The sequence below is a fragment of the Aythya ferina genome (assembly GCF_964211825.1).
Source record: "Aythya ferina genome assembly, chromosome: 5".
NCBI classification, from domain to species: domain Eukaryota; kingdom Metazoa; phylum Chordata; class Aves; order Anseriformes; family Anatidae; genus Aythya; species Aythya ferina.
The window spans coordinates 22,190,107-22,213,090 of record NC_140301.1 but is presented as its reverse complement, the minus strand read 5'-3'; the positions used below and the strand labels follow the sequence as shown (position 1 = coordinate 22,213,090).

Sequence of the window (22,984 nt, the reverse complement as noted above, 5' to 3'; positions counted from 1 at the left end):
AATAGACAATGAATAGGCATGCAGCCAGCTCCTGTAGAACAATTATTGCAATTCTGATCCTAGCTTAATCCAATATAATTGCTCATTTGCCTACACCTAGACAGTTTGGTGAAAAATTCCTGAGTATGGCTATATAGCAACTACTCAAATGCTAACTTACTAATTTTATTATGCTTAGCTTTTATGTTCCTTAAGGGAGTTTACTTACCTTTGCACTGCAAACCCTGTCTAAAAAGCCCTTTGAGAAGCTTCTTACAGTACTGGCAAACTGTTGGCCGTGTGTAAGAGTGAATGACAAAAGTGTGAGGCACTTTAACCTTGGAAAGTAAGATCTTGTCAAGCTGAATAGGTCGTCCAATGTAGGACTGTGAATTTGATCTCTTCTCTCTCCCAGTGAATGATTCTGATGGTGTCTTTTGCTGTGAAATACATAAAAAGGATATTTCAAATAATCATGATTTATTAATTGTTAAAAGAATATCATACTCACATGTGCCTCAAAAATGGTATGTCATCTGTCATAAAAAGCAATGTAATTACTTTTAAACACTAATAGAACATGCAATATACCCCTCTCTTTAAGACTGCTTTTGAAAAATTGGAACGGTATCAAACAATATTTTTGCTAACACTAGTGCCATGCATTTCACAATGTGGATGAAACAGTTCTAATTTATATTTTTAATTTAAAAACAGATTTTGATCAAAATGAAAACAGATTCATTAAAAAATTCTCAGAAAAGCATTTTGTGTTCTGATAAAAGCAAGAGGCATTTCTTTCCCTCTCTTATTTTCTGTTTTATATCAAAGCCAACTTTGAAAGGATGTACTTTTGTACAAACATTAAGAAAATTATTATCTTGATCTATGTGCATGCAGGTTTTTGATAGAAAGCAGGTTAGTATTTTCCATCACCTTTATTTATAATGTTTGTTATCACTAACCTTACCACATTCAAACCATGCACAATAGATCAGAACAGGTATTTAGATGGCACTATATAGATATGTATGAAGGGAGACACATTGTGTCGAAGGAATGGAATCAATGTAATTCCTGAAAGAAATGAGTTATCTTATTTTCTCTGCTAAATTCATTTAGATGTAAATATGGCAATTACCCCAGAAAATAACTGACCCAGAAAACTACTTTCTCCCAAGAATTGTCCTTGAGAAACAGACTACACCCACATGGAAAAGAAAAAAAAAAGTGACAAGATGCAACTTGATCATTTAAAACTTAGTATCTTCTTTCCGCCATATGCAAATAATCTTGTAACTGAAGGGTAGGAAATGAGTCATTCTCTGTTGAGCCTCCACTGTTCAAAGGTTGTATTAGCTGAAGCTAATTGGCCTAACTTGAAAAACTGTTTTTAAAACTAAGAACTATAGGAAAGCTATAGGAAATTCTGCATCTAAAGGGACTGATTGAATATTATTTCCTGGTCACCAACATATAAAAAGACATTTCTTTATGCTTCTGTCTGAGAATCTTGAAGTAAAGAGAAATTTGAAGGTCCTTTTAATGGTAGAAGAACTTAAGGAGCAATTCTAGGCTTGCCTTCATAGTGTATTTGTCATAGAAATAAATAAATAAAGAAAGAAGTTTCTTCCTTCCAAAAACTAGACAGAGTTTAAAAGACAATTCTTTTTCTTTTGGCTATGCTTCAGAACTACCTGTCTAGTATATGCAATAGACTTATTGAACATTAGAGCTTCCTTGCTAATTGATAACAATGCCAACATCACATGCTTATTCAGTGTATAAATGCAGGCCTGTCAAGTCAAGGAGAAATATGTAAAATACATTCTATGAGCCACATACATGTGATCACTGTAAACAAGTTAGTTTGCAACAAGTATAAGAAAGCATGTATCTTTTCTTTACTACAAATAAAAATGGAAAAACACAAGTACATGTTTTGATATTAAGTGTTTACTTTCAGAGTTTTAGATCTTTTGCTGTAAAGCAGCTGTGCATATGAAAAAACTAGACTCATTTTAGGATTAAAACTATTTAGTATTGATCAGTGAGTAATATCATTTGCCTAATGCTTTCAAGGCAGATTGCATTAAGTCATATGAAGGCAACGTGAACAGGGCTTTGGGAGGGAGAGGAAGGAGGAGGGAGGAAGAAGCCCAACAGGAAGGAAATGGGCCCACCTGCACAGCACAACCTACAACGCTTGGCTTGTGTAAACCACCTGCAAATGACAGCCCTCAGAATGTGTGGATGGGACAGAGCCCACAAGAAGATCTCCATCCTCTCAATATTTGTATGTAAGGACAAATAGGACAGTTTTGGTACAGACTGATCCCACTTCAGTCTTAGTGCAGTGCCATACCACTGGCAACATAAGCAGCAAGGGAATGGAAGCTGGGGGGCAGTCAACACATGGGACACTCCACACCCCAGGGTGACTGACCAGTTAGGAGGAGAACTGTGTCCTCCAATTTGTCAATGGTGAGCTTCTCCTCCCATTACTTTCCAAAACTCCTGTCAATATGCCTTAATTTTAAGTTACAGCGCTCCCAGCATCAGGCAGACGCCATAAGTTAAAATCCCTGAAAGAACAGAAAACAGGAACTACACCATTTTCACCAAAAAAGCAAGAATCTCTTGAACAGAGCACCTTCTTTTTCAACTGGTGTGCCTGGTTTGTTAGAAAGATAAATTAGTTTTTCCTGGTAGCCAGCCAGACTACTGACTCAGCAACTCTGGAAACTTCCCAGGAAATGATTGCTTAACTGGATTACACCATGGAAACTAACAGCCTGCACTGCTCCAAACACTAGGCAGTCCTTCTAACAATCATCTTAGCAAGGTAATTTTAACAGATCAGAATATTAGTTTCAAAGTTACAACAAACACAAAGGAACATATGCAGATATTTAACTCTATGGATGTCCAATCAAGCCACTGAAACTGATCATATCCAGAGACTTACATTTAATTATGCCTTAAATAATGAGAATATCAAATAGAATCCAGTGCTTGCTGATTACTCTGAGGTGAGGGGGGAAGAAGAACCTTTTCAAGAAATAAGAGGTGCCAAGCTGTTCCCCAACCAACACGGGGCATTCTACATATCCCTTACTTTTATTAGCTGATGCCTCACCCCTCAATCTTGTTCTATTTCTTCAGATTTTTGAAACGTACTCGTGGTTTATTTGCTGGGCTTTGTTAAAACCTACTAAGTACACAACTATTTGCCTACAGTAGGCAGAAGCCCACTGTCATTGTGCAGAATCATGTCATCACAGGAAGGAGACAATTCTCCACGTATCTCCTACCCTAAAAGTAAAATGCACTCAGCAGGAAATCCTGCCTGCCTGTCTTTTTACTTTGTCCAAATCTGCTGCAAAATCCAATTAAGAAACTGGAATAAATACCAGTTTTCTGCCAAAGCATTCCACTGTTGTCCACCTGGGTGAGTCCAATTGTCTTCTAGCACCACTTCTAGCACCCCTCTCAGGCACAGAAATCACAGAAATGTTGGGGAGTTTTGAAGGGACTAATGGGAAGCAATCAAGCTGACTGCAGAACTGGCCTATAGGGAGCAAAGACAAGGAACAGCCCTGTAATCCAACTGTGCAGAGCAGCCTAAACATAAAAGAGACTGCTGTTTTCCTGACTTATTTTAAAAAGTTTCAACAGTCCTACTAAAAAAAACAAACAAACAAACAAAAAAACTATTTTTGACATTTGATCACCTTTTTAAATTACGCTCATGGAAAGACATTCGAATAAGTAAACTTCACCTGAAACAAATTTTTCAAAACTATTCTCATAGAAATTCTAATTTTTTGCAGGCTCAGTATCTAAAAAGCATTGTGACATTATCCCTGTATATAACACTGAGATGGTCAACAAAAACTACACAGGTATTTCTATAATGTGTTTGCCTTAAGAAAAGAAAAAAAATGCCTAGTTTATTTATATATCTGGACAACTGAGAAAAGTGATGTGTACTATAACAAAACCAAAAAAAATTACAAGTGGCCTCACAAAGTTTCATTTTCTGTGTTGAAGTATACTTGCTGAAAAATGCATTTCCTTCCTGTATTGAAGGCAGAAGATAAAGACTTAATATGTTCGTATATAAATTTTTCACAGGAAACTACTGTCTTATGAGGTGCTGTCTATGTCACCGCAGGAACTGCTTTTGCTGCAAAGCAAATGTTGACTTTAACAAATTAAACTATGTGACTGTAATTAAGTAAATTCAAGGAAACAAATCTTCAATTAAATATACTGAAATACCACACTTAGAATGCAATCAACTGTGTTGTCTTTTGAGGCTTCTTGCACTCTTCTCTTTAACTCAAGTGTATGATTTAATTCTACAAGCATCACAGTTAGATAGTTATGGTCTGAAAAACACTTCAACATTAAATGTGTAAACACATCAAAGAACTGACTTCAGTACAAACTGTTAATATTAAAGTACCCACAGATGAAATTATTATGTATCCTGTTCCTCCTGCTCAGACATCAACACCAGCAAACAGTGGTTTGTAACCTGCCTTATTTTGTGAAGTAACAAAAAAAAAGATTATTGGGTTTCAGCAGTAGTTATCAGACTATACTAACTTTTCAGACTTGGGCATAAGGATCTTGTACCATTTCAGAAGATCCAGTGCCAACATGTGGAATAGTTCAGAGATGCTAGGAAAGTAAAATGTGTGCTGCAGGGTTTGCCTTTTTGCCTTTTTTTTTAATAATTTTAGATATGTGTGAACCCTTGTGTTAGTACTTACAAATTATGAAAAACTAACTTTGAGTGTATGTTTGCTTACGCATACCATATGCTTCTCACAAATTCCTACTGCCACAGCATTTACAAGTCCTCACTTTAAGCTGTGGAGACTTACATGAAGTCTGACAAGCTGACAACTATCAGCCCAAGCTCCCAAGGGTAGGTTCTGGACCCTGTTCAGATTCCTCAGGCTTAAAGCACTCTGCACTCAGCAGCTGGGTCTGCTCCCAGCAGTGGGTGAGCTGCCAGCACAGGAGGAGGGGGAGATGGACAAAGCTTCACTAAATCTTTAAAAGTTCAGAGCTGTCCCAAGATCTGCATGTCTTTCCTAAAAACAAAAGAGGGGATTTAAGAACAAGTGGTAGTTCTCTGAGGACAAGAACAACCTGAACCTCTAACCTCTTCCAAGCTGAAGAATCCCATAAAACTTTTCCAATGGATCACAAAAGGTTGCATTCAAAAACATCACCAACATATGGCACACATGAAATTTCAGGAAATGCATAACTTAAGCTGTTTACTATTTTTGCTTCTAGCTATTTTTCTGAAAATATGGCAAATACTAGCTGCAAAAATGATGCAATATATAACACTTCCCTACATATACAACTTTTAACTTAAAATAATTGGCTCAGTCCTCACTTAGATCTCATCTAGCTGTCATGAACTACAAAAACAACCATATTTGGGCAAATTAGCCCTTAAAAAGTTCTAATGTAGTCTGAATTAGTGACAAGAAATTCAGCCTTAGAGTATTTAATGCATAGCAGCTAGAACACTGACCTTATTCATTATTTCATGGCACAGCAGTGTAGGAATGGTAGGTCATTCCAAATTTACTTTCTGTATCCTACGTTTTAATTCAGGGTTCAACTGGACTTTGAATTTCATAGACACACAATTCTTTAAAATAAAAGGGAGCTACTTTTTTAATAGCTTTTGTTGGGTTATTTTTTACATTTAATACATTATTTTAGTTTACATAGTTGTACAAAATTCCTTTTTAAATATTTATATTTCATTGTCAGATTCATTGAGATTCTCAATTCTGTCCAGTGCACGAACTTAGAACAGTGTGGTGAATACGGCAATAAATCAATGTAAACATTATTTATTTTGCAGGCTATATTTTGCACTTTTATTAATTTAAAATTAATCTAGATTTTGTACATTAAAAAAAAAAAAACAACACACCTTACAGGAGCATTCCCCAAAATAACATAGGGACTTTTATTAAACAAATAAGCACACTGAAATTATAGAATAATATACTAATTTACATTACTATAGGACTGACAGAAACGTGCAGTGTACATGTCCTGGTTTTGGCTGGGATAGAGCTAATTTTCTTCATGTTAGCTGGTATGGTGCTGTGTTTTGGGTTTAGGATGAGAATAATGCTGACAACCTATGATTGTTTAGTTGTTGCAGACACTTTCCAGCCTCTCATCAGTACTGCCCTGCCAGCGGGAAGGCTGGGGGTGCACCAGGAGCTGGGAGGGGACAGAAGAAGGACAGCTGACAGACTGGGATCAGCCACAGGGATGTCCCATACCTTAGGGCCTCATGTGGAACAATAAACCGGGGAAGTTGGCCAGGGGGGCTGCTGCTGCGCAGGGAGTGGCTGCACATCATTTGGCTGGAAGTGAGCAATTGCATGGTGTACCACTTGTTTTGTATATTCTTTTTATTATTATTGTTGCATGCTTTCCTTCCTTTTTCTTTCCCTCATTCTTATTAAACTGTCCTTATCTCAACCAACACGTTCTTGCACTTTTCCTTTCAATTTTCTCCCCATCCCACTGCAAAGGGAGTGAGCAAACAGCTGTGTGGTGGTTAGCTGTCTGCAGGTTAAACCATGATAGTACATCACTGCAGAATAACCTGGGTTGACAAGAATAGAAATAACTGTGAGTGGTATTAATTCAGAGTTAACTTGAGTGTCTTTCTTCAAGAGGAAGTACTAATTTTGCCCCTGAGGATCTTCTATCTAATGAACTCCACTCTATCCATCAGAGAAGGACTCCTACTAATTATAGCTGGCTTAAGGCACAAAGCTGCTCTCAGCTGCAACACTCCAGGCCTTCTTTAACCCATCCCTCAAGGGCTCCTTTTTTCCAGTCCAGTGAGTTGGTGGGGGAGTTATAGGGACTGGAACTGACAAAAGGAGACATCTTCTACCTGAGTGTGGAAAAGGAAGGCTTTGTAAAGTGGGAATTTTTGACTCACTGGATTCCTTATTTTAAAGGAGCAAGAGAAAAAGACAGCTGTGTTAGGAGCTGAGAACAAGGGAAGAAAGAGAAAATGCCTATCTATAACTGAAGACAATTCCCTCCCATAGACCCTACTGTCCTACTTCTTCAAAATCACTCTTCTGTATACAGATCAGCATTCTCAAGCCACCTCTGCTTATAATAAATCTATACAGGAAGGCAACACCTGGTGCTTTGTATTCTGTCAGTGATACACAAATAGTCTTTTTAACTAAAATGAAGTAAACTATTGTGCAAAAAAAAATTCCTGATTTTCCATTAAAAAGCAATAAGTAACTCTGTAATAATCCGCTTAACTGTGCCCCATAAGACACAACATTCCTATTTTAAATGCAAAACTCAGCTAGGCTTTTTCTGAGAAATCACGGCCAATATATCTACCAAATTACCTCAACATCAAAATTCATCACTTCTAGAAGGATGAATAAAGCTTACCAAAATAATGGAAACATAAATAACATAGACATAGAATTCTGTTGTGTCATATAAATGTACTTTAAAGTAAAAACACAGAAGGTTAACATATTTTTTCCTTTTGTAAAAAGAAAAACATTTTTCTTTTTTTTTTCTTTCCCAAATAATATCTTTATGTTTTTTCTTTACTACTTTTAATTACTGTTATTTGAGGATGATCTAACACCATATGGATTGATGGATAATTTTTTAGATAGCACATAAAATAAAATTTTTATATATTAGTAAAACTCTGTTCTATATGTGTTGGTATTGTTTTGAGTATTTTGTGGAACAGCACTTCCAGGGCACACTATAATACTTAGGCACGCTAGAATAAAAATACTCGTGTTTGAGAAAAAAAATACAGTAATTTCTTTTAAAAAGATAAAATGTTTGGCCACGATAATCTATATTTCATTGCAACAAACTATTCCTCAGATTAACTAGGTAGTAATTCTAAAAAAGAAAACATTTTCACTCAGCTTTATAGCTCTTCTACAGCTGTATCTCAAATATATGTCACATGGGAAAGATGCCAAAATTTCATAGTTCCAAACTCTTTTGAAACTTACTACATTTAAAGAGCTTCTTTGGGAAATCAATACCAAAAGCCAAAGAGGACAAATTTTGACATGAAGTATGCATTAAAAATATCAAAATATTGTTCTCTCATTAAGGTAGACTTCATACTATGTGTATTTATAGCTGTAACTTAGCTGTACACTTTTTTTTGTTTATTTGTTTTGTTTGTTTTTTAATATTATTTCCAGGGAAATACAGAATCTTTGACTGTTTTTTCAAATGCAACTATATTCTGAAAAAAAGCTACCACCCTGCATTATGGTATTAGAAGTTTGCTGTTGAACACTTAAAGGTCAGGTTTGTTTAGCTTAAAAGGTCTATTTTCTACATTATTCCAGCAAATTCCCAGTGTTCTGAAAGTGAAATTAAAATTTTCTTCCCATGTATTACTACCAGTAAAGAAAGGCTGTAGTCCAACCATTATGTCACTTTCATATAAAAATATTTTAATGCCAGGGTGTTTTAGCTAATTTTACTGTTTAATATAAGCAGAATCGTGATCTTTACTTTGGAATCCCAACTTTAAAGTTTTTTATCAGACATACTCTTTCCAAAAGAAAAAAAAAATGCTCTTTAGTTCTGAAGATCACATAAGGCCATCATAATCTGAATAACTCCATGCATTATTTCACACTGATGCTGATAGTCAGTGAAGAATGCTCCTGACAGTATGGTAGGGAGTAGAGTATATTTAGTACATACCTCATAGCCAGGGCTGACAGGAGACTGAGACAGGAAGTTGGAAAGAAGAATTAAAAAAAAAAAAAAAAAAAAAAGAACAGAGAAATATGGGAAAAAAAAGACAGAAAATAATGTTACTTTAGAAGCAAGCATGGATGTGCTATTATTTTATACTTTCATTCTGTGTTATAGAATGGAATGCAAAAGAATTGCATTTGAGCTATGATAGATAAAAACACGAGTAACAAAACATTCTCCTAGTCCTACATAATTTTAACATTTCCATTTGAAGTGTTGTACACTACGAAGTCAAGAATCAAAAAAGGTTATTGCCCAGACTTTATTCTTTGGAAGTAGATTTTTAAAGCTGCATTTAACTATAGTCCTCAGTTAATTTTCAGCTCAAATGAAATGCTTTATTGGCAAATGAAGACATATCTATACCCAAGCTGAAACTGCCTGCATGTGGTGGTTCCCTAGGAAAGGATAATTAAAGTACCCTTTGAAAGATTCCACATTACCATGTCTGAAAGATTTTTCAAATGCCACAATTTCGTAAGTTAGGGCTAAACTTCTTAAGTTCCTATGTGGCATGTTTCCAGCAGCCAGACTTACAAGTTAAATTTAACAGTATGAGCTAAAGTTGGCTTCTTACTGGTTCATACATTGTCAACAAAGAAAGATTCTCAAATCATGACTCCGATAATAATTCCACCTATGAAAGGTCTCCAGAAGCTCATACTCTCTCAACTGCTCTCACACCACATAGTAAATAGGGGTAAAAATAATATTTATTTTAATCCCGTTAAAGTAACCAGCAGATCTCTGAATTCACTGGTCTCAAATAGAGACTATATTTTACTATCAGTGATTCAAGTACCATACCAATACTAATAACAATAATGAATGATAAATTTTGTGAATGAGGATGATGTCTCAGTATATTCACACAGACTGTAGAAGAATGAAACACATTCCAAAGTGCATGCTTTGATTGATACCACATTATAAACAGCCATAAAACTTATCTCATGAGTACTGCAGAAGAATGTAGTCCAAAGGACAGATCTGATATAGGAAAACTGACAAAGCTTATGCACATTCAGAAAAAAAAAAGGGGGGAAGGGGGAATTTGAACATATTCAATGCAAAAAAAAAGAAACGAAAACAAAACAAAAGACGTAGTAGTATGTGAGATCATCTGAAAATCTGGTGAATGATACTGTGACTTCCTGAAATAAAAGTGAAATTGGAAAGCTATCTATTTCATTTCCCTAGGCTTATGCCCATCCCTGCTACTTCCTTTAAATATATTTTCTTTGTGCATGCATGTGTGCGTGCACGTGCTCGCACACATGCATGTGTGATGTTCTGAATCATCAGCTTGGGTACTCTGAGGATTACAAGGTCCTAGAGAAGTAGTCTTCGGTACGTATGACACAATGTATTTATTTTAATTTTAATATTTTCAACAGATTTAAACCTTTAAACAGATTTAAAGCTTTGCAAAACAGGTATTTCATTTAAGAGTATATTAGCAACCAAGAGAGCCACATAATTAAAAGCATTTTCAAACTTAATTTTTTTATTGATATCTTGTAACTGAATTCAGTGCACATACAGAGCATATACTAGAACTCTAACCCATACAGCATTTTAAAACCAAATTCCAGACACAATTCAGAATTAGGGTCAGCCTTCCTCTAAATTTCATCTGTATTGGTCTGAATAAGTCAGCATTTTGAAACAACCTACTGAGAATTACAAATAATCTATAAAGATCTGGTGCTGCAGTTTTTGCAGAACTTAAGCACCTTACTCATTTATGCAGCTTTTCAATTAAAAATACAGATTCATAATGTTAACCATAATTTCCAAGTAGCTTTAGGCTAATGATAATCAGCAGCATAAGTACATAATTATGGCTCATAGATGGCACTGCATATAACACCAGGTCTACATCATTTGCAATAGTGTCCTTTAAGTATGTCAAGTTTAATAAGTTTAATATTCTAATTGAGAGGAAAACACGATAATTGTTGTGTGTGCTTATAAATTCTTTCCTCTCTTTCAAACCTTAAAGTTTTCAAAACTTTCACTTAGGAGTGGAGTCATTTACACACAGTGTAAATTCTTAACTATTACAGTATATTATGACCATTAATGTTAAAAAGAACAAATATTGCAAAGATTAAAAATACATATTCTAACTTATTTCAGTCGTTGCATTTAGTTCTCAGATGTCTTGTTTTCATGACAGAAAAGTACTGTATTAATGTATACACAAATATGCTGTATATGTATGTGTGCAGGTGTGTATCTTGTACATCTACATCTACACACATATGCACAGATAAGTACACACATTCCATATATACTACATTCACCACAAAGACTTGTTTAGGGAAATAAAGAAGATTTTTCTTTCTTCTGAACACTAAGAAATACGTTAAACATACAGGCTGAAGTGAATTAACTATAGCCTTGACTGTTAAAAATACTGTGTTTGATGCAGTGGTATTTGGCTCAGTATTTTGAGGCCCCTTCTTCCCTATATCATGAATTACTGGACACAATCATCTGCTGCAGAAGAAATTTAACTCCTAGTTCCAGGGAAAACATCCTCCAAGATACAGCTTCTCTCTTCACTATAGGTGGCAGTTTCAGACCTTCAACATAACCTAATTCTTCACAAAGGTAAGAGACTACTGGGAGTATCAGAAGTGACACATACCTCAATCTCACATACCTTAAGCTGGTGACCTCCCTTTTACGTCAAGATGCCTTTTCCCACAGCATAGCTTTATAATTTGCATACTACCCCCTCCTCTGTAGTCTACAACAAGCAAAAACAGATCCTATAGCACTAAATGTCATTGCTTAATAGCAACATCTGTGCCCTCCATAGCTAAGGAATTGCGTACCAGAAGGACTTCATCCGGCATACTGGGTGAAGGTTCTGCAGAAACTGTACGAACAGAGCTGAGTCCTGTTAAGGAAACATTTGACAGGCGCCTTTTCCGTACGCCACTGCAGTTGTTAGGAATTTTAAATGCACATCTCTTATGGTAATTTAGGCCACATCCTGTAAAGAGAAGTTTACAACTATTTGATTACAGTTTATTACTGGAAAGAGAAAAGAACACTTTTTATTATTATTTAGTAAATACAAATGACACATTAATTTTGACTGAACGTTTTTCCTTTACTCTGCTTGTTTAGTTCCTATATTTTACAAATTTTTAGAGAGAGTAAGTTACAAGCTCTGGAAAGCTTTTATCTATAATCAATGTTGTTTCTTTCATTTTTCAAAAATCAATGTTCTGAAAGAGCAGGAAAGTTCTGTGACAACTATTTGGGAAGTAAGGAAGTCTTTCACTGGACATAGTATATTCCATTGCATACACAGTCTGGCAGGGGTCAAATAGTTCTGGTTAAATGAGAAAAGACAGCTATTACAACTTCATATGGACTGATAGTAATTTCACTTTAATGAACTGAATTCATGTGATATAGAATTAGGAAATAGGCTCAGACTCATTGAGAAGTCAGGAGAGTTCTCTTGAACGGGAAGTGGGGAGGGAGGTGCCGGTCTCTTCTCCCTAGTAACCGATGACAGGACCCAAGGGAATAGCATAATGCTGTGTCACATTCAGAGTGGACATTAGAAAAACATACTTTGTGGTGAAGGTGTGGAACACTTTTTGTGGAACAAGATTTCCCTGACAGGTAGTTGATGCCCCATGCCTGTTTGTGTTCAAGAGGCATTTGGACAATGCCCTCATTAATAGACTTTAACTTTTAGTTAGCCCTGAAGTGATCAGGCAGCTGGACTAGATGATCTTTTAAGGTCCCTTCCAACTGGACTATTCTATTCTAAATAAAATACAGATAACCTTTCCTTAAAAATATTTATACACTATAAATATAAAATATTTATACACTTTTTTTTTTTTTTTCACATGTCCACATGATCACTATCTAGGAGACCTCAGAGGATTCAAAAAGATCAGTTCCTTAATCAGTTAGTTTATTATTACGACAGTTTGTTCTTAATGTCTCTACCAACTGTATAATTCTTTTGATACCAAGCAACTTTAAAAGTAGCACCAGAAACAACATTCATAAATGGAATGGAAGACTCCCTTCCTGAGTCTGAAAAGCCTACTTCACTGCACCTTACCTTCACATTTGAGTCCCTGACGCACAAGTCCCCACAGCATTTCTCCGCAATGGTCACAAAAGGCTGGTGCTCGATAAGAATGAACAAAAAGAGCATGGGGCCGGATTTGAAAGTCTTCAAATGTAGCAGAAGCTGAAACAACGAGATTATTCCAAAACATGGTAAAATTAGTAATGTAACTAAAACACCTTTTGGTCACTATTGTTATGCCTTTCCTTGTTGCTCATGCAGAGCAAGCTGTAAAAGTAGGTAATGTACTTTGAATTTTTTAATAGGTATATTATACATAGGTAAATATACTGTTTTTTGAACATAAAAGAATTGACTTTTCATCACACTACACAAAACACTGGAAAATAAAATGGCCTTTAAAAATATACAACAAACCTTTATGATCTTATTTTACGTAAATTCAGAACAAAGCTAATAACTTGCTGCAGCTGTATGAATTATGTTCTTTAACTTGAATAATGGATGTCTTTCTTAATACAAGGTCGTTGTTTACATTATCTGTTACTAATTGGATAACACCTAAAACCTAACCAAAGATATAAAAAGATACACAAATGTACACAGCAACACAGATAGAAAAACAGTCCAATTCTAAAGAATTCATAGAGAACAAGGAGTAAAAGGGACTAAGTGAAAGGGAACTAAGGATAGGATTTCAATAGATAGAAAAAGGAGAAAAGGTATTCATCCACTCCAAGTCTCTGGGGAGGGCTGTTCTTCACCAGTCAATAGAGTATGGATGACTATTAAAAAGATTACTGCTAAAATTAGATGACATGAAGCCTGAATAAAACAGCCAACAAACTAAAGGAAACAGAAAAAAAATGTAAAATTTAGCAGTGTTAGGCCAGGAGTTTTTTTCCACCCTCAAAGGCTTCCAATCACATAAGGACACTTGTTTGTTATTTTTCTATTTTTTTCCAGACTAAAGCTGTGAAGTTCACTGTTAATGCAACACTTGAACAAGTGTTGTAATGGCAATACTGTCCTTGGAATACCAGAAAACACATAGTAATCAGAAGGCATTTTAGATGTTTATCAGAATTCTTGTGATTTTACTTTGTTTACCTCAAGTCAACTGTCTTTTGTGTGTATACAGACAGATGATCTTCTTACAATTCTGACTGAATCAAAGAGGAATCATACATTGGATGATCAAGCACTCAAACTTTAAAATTATAATATATAAAACATATAATATATAATATATAATACACGATATATAATATATAACATATAACATAACATGTAAGATAGTTCTGTAGTTATGTAGATATATAGTAGTTTTAAAGTTTATATATACATATATAGTTTATATATAGTATACATTATATAGTATATACGTGATACTATATAGTATATATATAGTATATATAGTATTTATATATACTATATATTATATAGTATATATATACTATATATTTAGTATATAATTAATATACTAATATTACATAAAATATAAAAATATAAATTTGTTCTTTATCTGTACACATCAAAGCAAAGTACTGGCATATGAACTTTCCTATTTAATTTCATATCTAAGATATATCATAGGAACTAGGACAACAGATCCCCAGTAGGGTGTGTAGTTCGAGAATGATTAATTTCTGTGGTCTTCTAGGTCACCAGCATGCAGCTACTAGAAGAAAAAGGTGGCACATAGTCAAGCAATGTGCATCTCTATGGTCTATGCATGGTCTACTACACATGAATGGCAGCTCTGCTACTGTCCAGCAGTTGGATGAGATCAAATTATAGATTAAAATCATACTGAACCTACAACTTCTCAGGTTGCCAGGAGAAGTTGTAGATTGAACCTGGAGGTGTTCACAGTCAGGCTGGATGGGGCCTTCATCTAGTGGGCGACATCCCTGCCCACTCCATCCCTGCAGGGGGGTTGGAGTTAGATTTCTTTAAGTTACTTTCCAACCCGAGCCATTCTATGATTCTATGAAAAGCTGCACTAGAGAAGAGGAGCAAGGGAAATTTTTCAGTTCACAGACCTGCTCTAATCTTTCTGCAAAGAAAACACAGCACTAGCATTTGCACTATTTGGCTCATAGGTTAGGAGCTTGAATTCTCCTCATTGTCTCATATAGACTCATATAGCATCTGACTGGTATTTTCTGTCATCTCTTGTTCCCTTAGATGCTACCCAGGAGTCATTTTGGGTATTGGTAGTTCACACCTTCCTCTTTTCTCCTCTTGCCTGGTCTGTGACTGTGATATATACATGAAGACATGGTCTTCTGCAGTTTGGGAACTCCACTCATACAGTGCGATATAACATACCACCTTCAGCAATATGGACTCCTGAAAGCACATCACTCTGTATCTGTTTCCTTCACAGCAAGTTTGGAACCCCACACCTTTCTGTTCAAGGCTTTCTGTTCTAGCCTTTTCACAGCATACCCACTTACAGCTTTAGGAATAATACAGTGATCAACTTCTCAATTTTTTCACATAATAAAATGAGCACAGAAAACCTGTGAGTTTTCTCAAAGATAAGCGCCAAAACTAGAACAAAACGCCCCATTTAGTTCCAACACAACTGCAAAGTGTAGTTCCTTCATTTTGTTTCTCTAGTTTAAATTTGCACTTAACATAAAAATAAAAAGAGGCTCAAACCAGACAGTCATAGAGTATGTATTTCTCCTCAAGGGAGTAAAAAAACAAACAAACAAAAAAAAAAAGAAAATGAATGAATTTTTATAACATATATGTGGTTTTCAGAGATGCGAACTTTTTATTTCTAAAAACATACATACAACAATCAAAGCACTATTAAAACAGGAATTATGTTTAAAATAAAAATAGTGCAAGACTCAATCTAGCAAGGAATCTAAGTATATATATATATAATCTATATATATATTAGATATATAATCTATATCTATCTATATATTATATATATAATCTATATATATTATCTAAGTATATATATACATGCTTATACCTATTTCCTTGAATACTTATCTAAATCTATGCAAGTATTTAAATCCTATTCTGAGTAAAGGAAGTTTGTTATATTGGAAGATTGGAGAGAAACTTTATATGGATTTACTGGGTGTTTTTTCAAATAGTATGACCAGTGCAATAAAAACAAAATGAAAAAGAAAAAGCATTAACTTCAATTTAGCTTAATAATTTAGATAATGCGTTTAAAATATTTTACTCTACCTTTAATAATTAAACCGCTACTTTCTGTCAAATGCAAATACCAATACCTCTGTAGAATCTGATTTGAATTTAAAACCTTCCACAAGCAGTTTTGCCTTAGGGATTTCATCATTTGGCTCTCTTCCTGTGTCCTAAATTGAGTTCCATCTGAAGCTGTTAAGTGGATGGAAAGTGTTTTGTCATGGAGTCTTATTCTCCCTTAACTCCATTTTTATTGTACTCAACTCTTTTTTTTTTTATCCCCTCACAAAGAAATCATTTATATCCTTTTCATTAAAGCTGTAACCAAACCTTCTGGTCTCTCTGCAAATTAATTAATGTGTTATCATGGCCAATGCTCTTGTAATAAAAAACTGTTTCTACACCAAAGGCAAAAAAAAGTAATTTAGAAATGACTTTATTATACCTTTTTTTTTAGTTCATATTAGCGATAAAGGTGATACTAAATAAATACCACATTTTTAACAGTAGTACTGTAAATGCAATTGTAGGGAGACAAAATCCAAAGTAAAGAAACATCCCAAAGTGCCAAACTTGAAGTTGTTGCAGTGGCCATTATAAACACACATACGGTATTACGTACATATATTTAATTTAATTATATATATTTAATTTAATGTCTTTTGAAAGTTGAAAAGGTAACTGGGGAAAGTTCTGGGATACTTCTTACATTATGAGAAGATACCAATGGTAAAGATGAGCAGCGATGAATACGATTCTCGCTCTACGTTTTAACTGTCCTGACTGAATAACCAGAACTTTTAACTTATCATTTTATACTGAAATAATAAATTTCTCAAAAATGAAAGGCAGGGAGGATATTTATATTATTCTAAGAAAGCTTTAAATTTGGCAAGTACTGCAGAATATAGAAATGAGAAGAAAACACACCAACATATTTTTTTCTTCATTTGAACCTTTGGCAATGTTCTACTGTGTTTAAAGAAATGAAAGCATTTGGGGGTTTAAATTTAAAGGTAAAAATAGTATTTTTCTAGGCTTCAGATTTATGTATTCTCATCAGCCTCTGCAGAGAGCATTCTGTTTTCTTGCCACATGAAATGATGCTATTTCAGAGCACTATTGTGTGAAACTAGTCATACTAGTAGAAACTAGTGTTTGTTTAGAACTTGCTTTAGAAGAACTATGTTAACTAGCAAGTTACACAGATCCTTAATATGTATATAGATAATTCATATTTATTGTTCTGCCACATGGCTTCAATATGGCATAGTCAACTTTCTATGGTTAAACTTAGAAACTTATCTTTTCAGAGTATGAAACAGCAGAACTAGTAATATATGAATTACATTCTTTTAAGCTGCTTCTGTCGTTTTTCCATTTGTAACTTTTTGAAATTACATGTCTAGAAACACTTTCATATAACCACTAACAAAGTTTTAACTTTCAGAATATGCCTGTGTTATTCACTGAAAAAATAAAAGCCCTGCTGACAAAGAGGGCTTTTTACATGTACAGATATGTACATGTACATATTTTTAAACATGTACAGATATGTACATGTTTCATATTAAATGGAGACTTTCTTATTAACAAAAGAAAGCTTCTGTAATGTCAGGTTATTCTCTCACTTTGACAGAACACTGATGTTATGAAGGTAATTTTCAGGCAGTACATAAAACTGTGTACTAAAAAAAAGAATGGGCTCTAAATATTTTGGATTATTACCATTACAATTATTACCGTTATATACCGGTAATACAATTATTACCGTTATCCTGAAAGACCAACTACTCTGCAGAGAACTTTACAATATTATGTTCTTAATTGTTATGCTATTATTATATTATATTAATATCTTATTACATTAATACATTATATTATATTATTATATTACATTATTATATTACATTATATTATACTATTTTACATTAATATATCTAATAATATATTATAATATATTATAACAATATAATATATTATAATGATATAATAAATTATATGTTTTATCATTACATAAATATATAATATAATATAAATAATATTTTATTATATCATTATATTATATGCTATCATTATATATTTATTATTCATATTGTTATGCTATTAAGTCTCAGACTAACTTGTCATCATCAATTTAAGCATTCCTAGTATCACCAAAACACAGACACTGAAACTACAACAGTTTTGACAAGTCTATTTCATCAAGTCTGTTAATGACTCGGCTATTAATGGCTAGTGTTCCTTGTTCTGGGCTCAGGAGCAGATCTGTCAGTCAGCACAGCTGGAAATGAGAACAAGAAGCCATTGCAACTCACAGAGGCAAGGTTCGGCTTTCAGAAAGAGGCAAATGATTTACCAATCATTTTGAGTTCCAAGTTCAAAAGGGCTTGAACTATTAGCAAAGGCAAGATCCTGCTGTTTCAAGCAACAGGGTTTCACGTAACGGGAACTGTCGCCTAGCACCACCCCTGTCACAGCATAAGCAAACATCAACTACATGATCAATAATACCATGCAACTATGCAAAGCAGACACTCCCTTGCTACACACTTCCATTTGGAATGCCTTCAAAATAATATATCCCACTGAATTCCCACAGGTACTCTTAATCCAGTCTTTTGCTATGAGAACTGCTGACATTCACAACTTGAAAAACAAATATAATATGCCGATATACATTATTCCACTTCAAACATTTCTTAAACCATCGCAAGTAATTGCTCTGTCTAGAACTTCACTGGGCTAAGAGACAGGAGATTATGTTCTTTTTAATGTTCCCTTTTGGCAATCAATGCCAAAAAATCTAAGTTTTCAGAGTTCCACCACAGTCAGCAGAGTTATGGCAGTTCATACAAGACAAAGATTTGATCTCTGATCTCCACCTTAATATCTGGTTTAAAAATGAAACTTAACAGGACTCCAATGCATAACAGAAATTAAAACTTCCTAAAAACTAGACATATATAGATTTAGAATCACTCAGTTTATTTTAGTTTATTTTTTCTGCTCAGAGATAAGGATAGTTGGATAAGAAAAAGTTGGATGTAATATACTTCCTAGTATGTCAACATTCTAAATTTTACATTCAGGAAAATTCTTAAATACTGGTAAGGTTTTTTTTTGTTGTTTTCGTTTTTTTTTCTGTGTTTTGTTTTGTTTTGTTTTGTTTTTGTTTTTTGTTTTTTTGTTTTGTTTTTTTGTTTGTTTGTTTTGTTTTCCCTTTTCCTACCTACTATTGTTTTTATGCCAACGTTTTAGATTAAAAATAAAAAGCGGAATTATGAATGCTAACCATTGAAAGGTATTTGACTGTATTTGACTGTAGTGGTGACAATGAAGAGGGAGATAAATGTTCAGAATTTAATTTTGAGCTCTTAAGCAAAAGTCCACTACTTGCTAGCTGCAACTCGTATAAGGTGGTTGCAAATTTTTATATCATCAAGCAAAAGCGAAAATGGCACAACCTGAATCTAAAGCGACAGGAAACTGAGTCACTAAATATAAGGTTGATTACATGCTCGACTTCTGCATATGGGCTATCTAGATTGGAAACAATCTGAGCTTGGTGTTCCAGCAGAAAGAGAAGGTAGCAGAGGAAGGTCTGCAAAAAGAAGAATTGATCTCAGGAAGAAATGGACCTGGAAAGAAGAGCGTGAGTATTCTGCCTAGAAGTAAAATTCTGGAAGTAGGGCAAGATCAGGAAGATGGAGGCCATCTTCCTGATGTCCATGCATTCTGGATGGTGATGCCCAAGACTGACAGCTGCAAGCAGTGGTACAGCAGGAACCAACACAACTTTATGCCCAGTCTTCCCAGGCCAGCAGCTACCTGCCTGCTGGGAGGGGCAGTAGGGAACTAATGAACAGAAGCCTGGGAGGAGAGCCAGTGAGCAAGCCTGGGAGACATCCAAGTGAGGCAAAAGCTCTCATCTCCTTGGCTATTAAACAAACACTGGTAGCCAGATTCACTATGGGTTGCTGTGTACACGGTCTCACCCATGACTTGAGATATAAGCAATATATCCTAAGAGCTAGTAAACCATTTGGAATCATTTGTCCAATGCTAGCTCAGACTTATATGGAAAGTTTTAATAAAAAAAAATAACATTTATGAGTCAACATGCTTTATTCATCTTTACATTCTCAATTTTAAAAGTTCAATTTTAACATGCTTTTGTTTATTTGAAAATTATTCCACACTTTTAAACCTACAAACTCTACAGCACAGTAGGGTTAACATTTGAAATCTCAGCATTGGATCCTTTCTTTATGAATTTACCCATTTTTCACCCAAGTGGAAAAATATCTTAGCTCATGCATTCAGGCCATGTTAATCATAAAATTATACTACAGAGGTATTAATTTAGCACAGGAAATCAAAATGAAATAATGCACGAGTTTACTGAAGCTATTGATGCAGTGCTCAAAATGAACTCTGGCTACTGGCAAAAAGAAACAGCTGCAAATTAAAAACAAAACAAAACAAAAAACAGCCTCTTGCTCCTTTTGTATGCTTGGATTGATTTAATTTAATATCATGAAGTAATTACTATGAGTCTTTTACATCTTCATTTCCTCTGACTTGCAAAAGTGAACTTTTTTTGAAAGGCTTATGAAAAAAAAATCAAGTGATGGATTACATAGCTGCTGTCAGGACTATATATCTCAAAAAGAAGAGGTCTCCCAAAGGAATTAGTAGCACTTGTGTAATTCCTTCAAATTTGCTTCATAAAAGGTTAAGAGAATACTTGTTATACAGTGAATAAATGCTGATGGCTAAAAGTATAAATATCAGGAATCAAAAATAAAATCTTATGCTGAACTCTCCACGGAAACTCTGTGTACATTAAACTATTTTAAACTCACTTTAATGGGAACAATCTGCAAAAGTTTAGTTATCTACAAAAACTACCCTAAGAATTCATAAATATATATCATTATATAAAGAATATACTATTTTATTTTTTTGCAGAGTATCATCAGATGTCCATGAGTCCTTATGGGATGCACCTATGATTAGGGAGTTGGCAGATATCATTGCAAGGCCACTTCTGATAATCTTTGAACTCTCACAGACACTGAGAGAAATGCCAAAAAAAATGGAGGAAACCAAATGTCACTCCTATCTTCAACAAGGGCAAGAAGGAGGACTCAGCAAACTACTGGCCAGTCAGCCTCACCTTGACTCCCGATGGAGAAGTTAATCCTGTAAATCAGTTCCAGGCACATAAATGACAAGAAAGTCATGAGAAGTCAACATGGATTCACCAAGGGGAAGTCATGCCAACAAGATAAACTTCTGCAATGAAATGACTGGCTTGGTAGACAAAGAAAGGACAGTTGTCTAATTCAACTTCAGTAAGGCTTTCAACACTGTTTCCCATAATTTGCTCATAGAGAAGTTGTTGATGTCTACTGAATGAGTAGACAGTGTGGTAGATTGAAAACTGGCTGAACAGATGGGTCAAGAGGATGGCGATCAGGTGTATGATGCCTAGTTACAGACCACTAACTAGCAGTGTACCCCAGGAGTCAATATGCTCTAATGTCTGCCTGACTAACAGTCTTTCAAAGACCCGAGACCACCAGAGACAAGGAACCAAAGCATGACTGTAATTAACCATTGTGTTTTTTCATCCTTACTTTAATCTTTTCTAGGATAAGACTAAAAAAGGAAGAACCAAACTGAACCATGCTAAGTAAATAGACAATTTGCAAACAAAATATTCAAGATGACATAACCTGGAAAACAAATAAATGAAGTATTGCTATAAATTGTAGTTTTTGTTGTTGTTTTTTTTTTTTTTTTTTTTTTTTTTTTTTAACAGTTTACTACAATTCAAGAATGATTCAGATAATGGAAACATCTGCAGTACCTGGCCAGGAGATCTGGAGGTCAAAAACATAAGCACGATGTTTAGAACATAAGCAAAACATAAGCAAAACATTCAGTGCACCATCACTGCACTGAAAATTAAAGTGTTGCTACTGTCTTACTGGGCTTACCCAGGATTTCACCCATGCACAAAATTAAATGGGATTGAAATAAGCATTGGGAAATGGTGATAACAGTATTCCTCATTTGATGTTCTGTGTGTAGTCTCTGAGAGATCAACCTAAAAAGAACTATGGTAAGAGAGAAGAACTGACAAAAGAGAAAAAACACTGTAGGCATGAAAGAGCCTTACATATAAGGAGAGATTAAAAGACTGGATTTGTGTCATTTGGACAGGAAATGATTAAGAGTGTACCGGACTCAAGAAGAGGGGGAAGCCAAAACCAACAAAACTAGGAAACAAAAAACCCATGTAGTGTCATAGAAAAACCTTTTGCACCAACAAAACAAACTGAGGTGACTCTTCATGTCCTAAGAGACAGGAAAGCTCTCTAACCATCTCTTAGGCAGCAAGTCACACACTTAAGCAGGTTAACAGAAACATTCTTGAGGCCTCTTTTAGAGTGAGATAGATTTCACAGTCAGAATGACTCCAAGCTTGAGTCACACTACCATCCAGGTATAAAAACCAGCAGTTCACAACCTGTGGCAGAATCTCTTCCTCAGTTTCTGCTTCCAGTTGTTATATTCCTCAAGGGAAAAAAGGGTTGCTTGTTTGTGCTCAGATCTGCTTTAGCTACAAACCTCAGGTAGTTCCTGAAAGAAGTCAAAAAACTACCACAAAAGGCTGCAAATATAATTCACTGGAAATAAATATTAGATTGTGTATTCCCATTTGCCCTCTCAAAATATAAAACCAGCAGTCAGCCAAGGAAACTAAATTCAGTGAGTTAAGTAATGATAATGAAAGATGTATTTTTTACATAAGCTATATTTAACTTGAAACCTACTAGAGCAATGAACTATTGAGACCATGAATTCAGAAACTGAAAAAGTAGA

At 34.7% G+C, this 22,984-nt stretch overlaps 1 protein-coding gene and 1 long non-coding RNA gene across 3 annotated transcripts in view; one reads left to right on the top strand and one right to left on the bottom strand.

Annotated features, from left to right (window-relative positions):
- PRKD1 (protein kinase D1) overlaps nucleotides 1-22,984 on the bottom strand; it is a 123,758-nt gene that overhangs the window by 26,944 nt on the left and 73,830 nt on the right. Inside the window, exons 3-6 of one of the 2 annotated variants that reach the window (XM_084521242.1) lie at nucleotides 12,935-13,066; nucleotides 11,676-11,836; nucleotides 8,773-8,796; nucleotides 209-419 (exon numbers count right to left, since the gene is read on the bottom strand). In XM_084521242.1, coding sequence (XP_084377368.1) covers nucleotides 209-419; nucleotides 8,773-8,796; nucleotides 11,676-11,836; nucleotides 12,935-13,066 — 528 coding nt within the window. The remainder of the gene's footprint in view (nucleotides 1-208; nucleotides 420-8,772; nucleotides 8,797-11,675; nucleotides 11,837-12,934; nucleotides 13,067-22,984) is intronic. The other variant, XM_084521243.1, reaches the window with a different exon arrangement.
- On the top strand, nucleotides 9,892-21,864 carry LOC311437673. The gene is made up of 2 exons (XR_014693633.1): nucleotides 9,892-10,179; nucleotides 21,062-21,864. It is a non-coding gene; the product is annotated as an uncharacterized lncRNA (long non-coding RNA).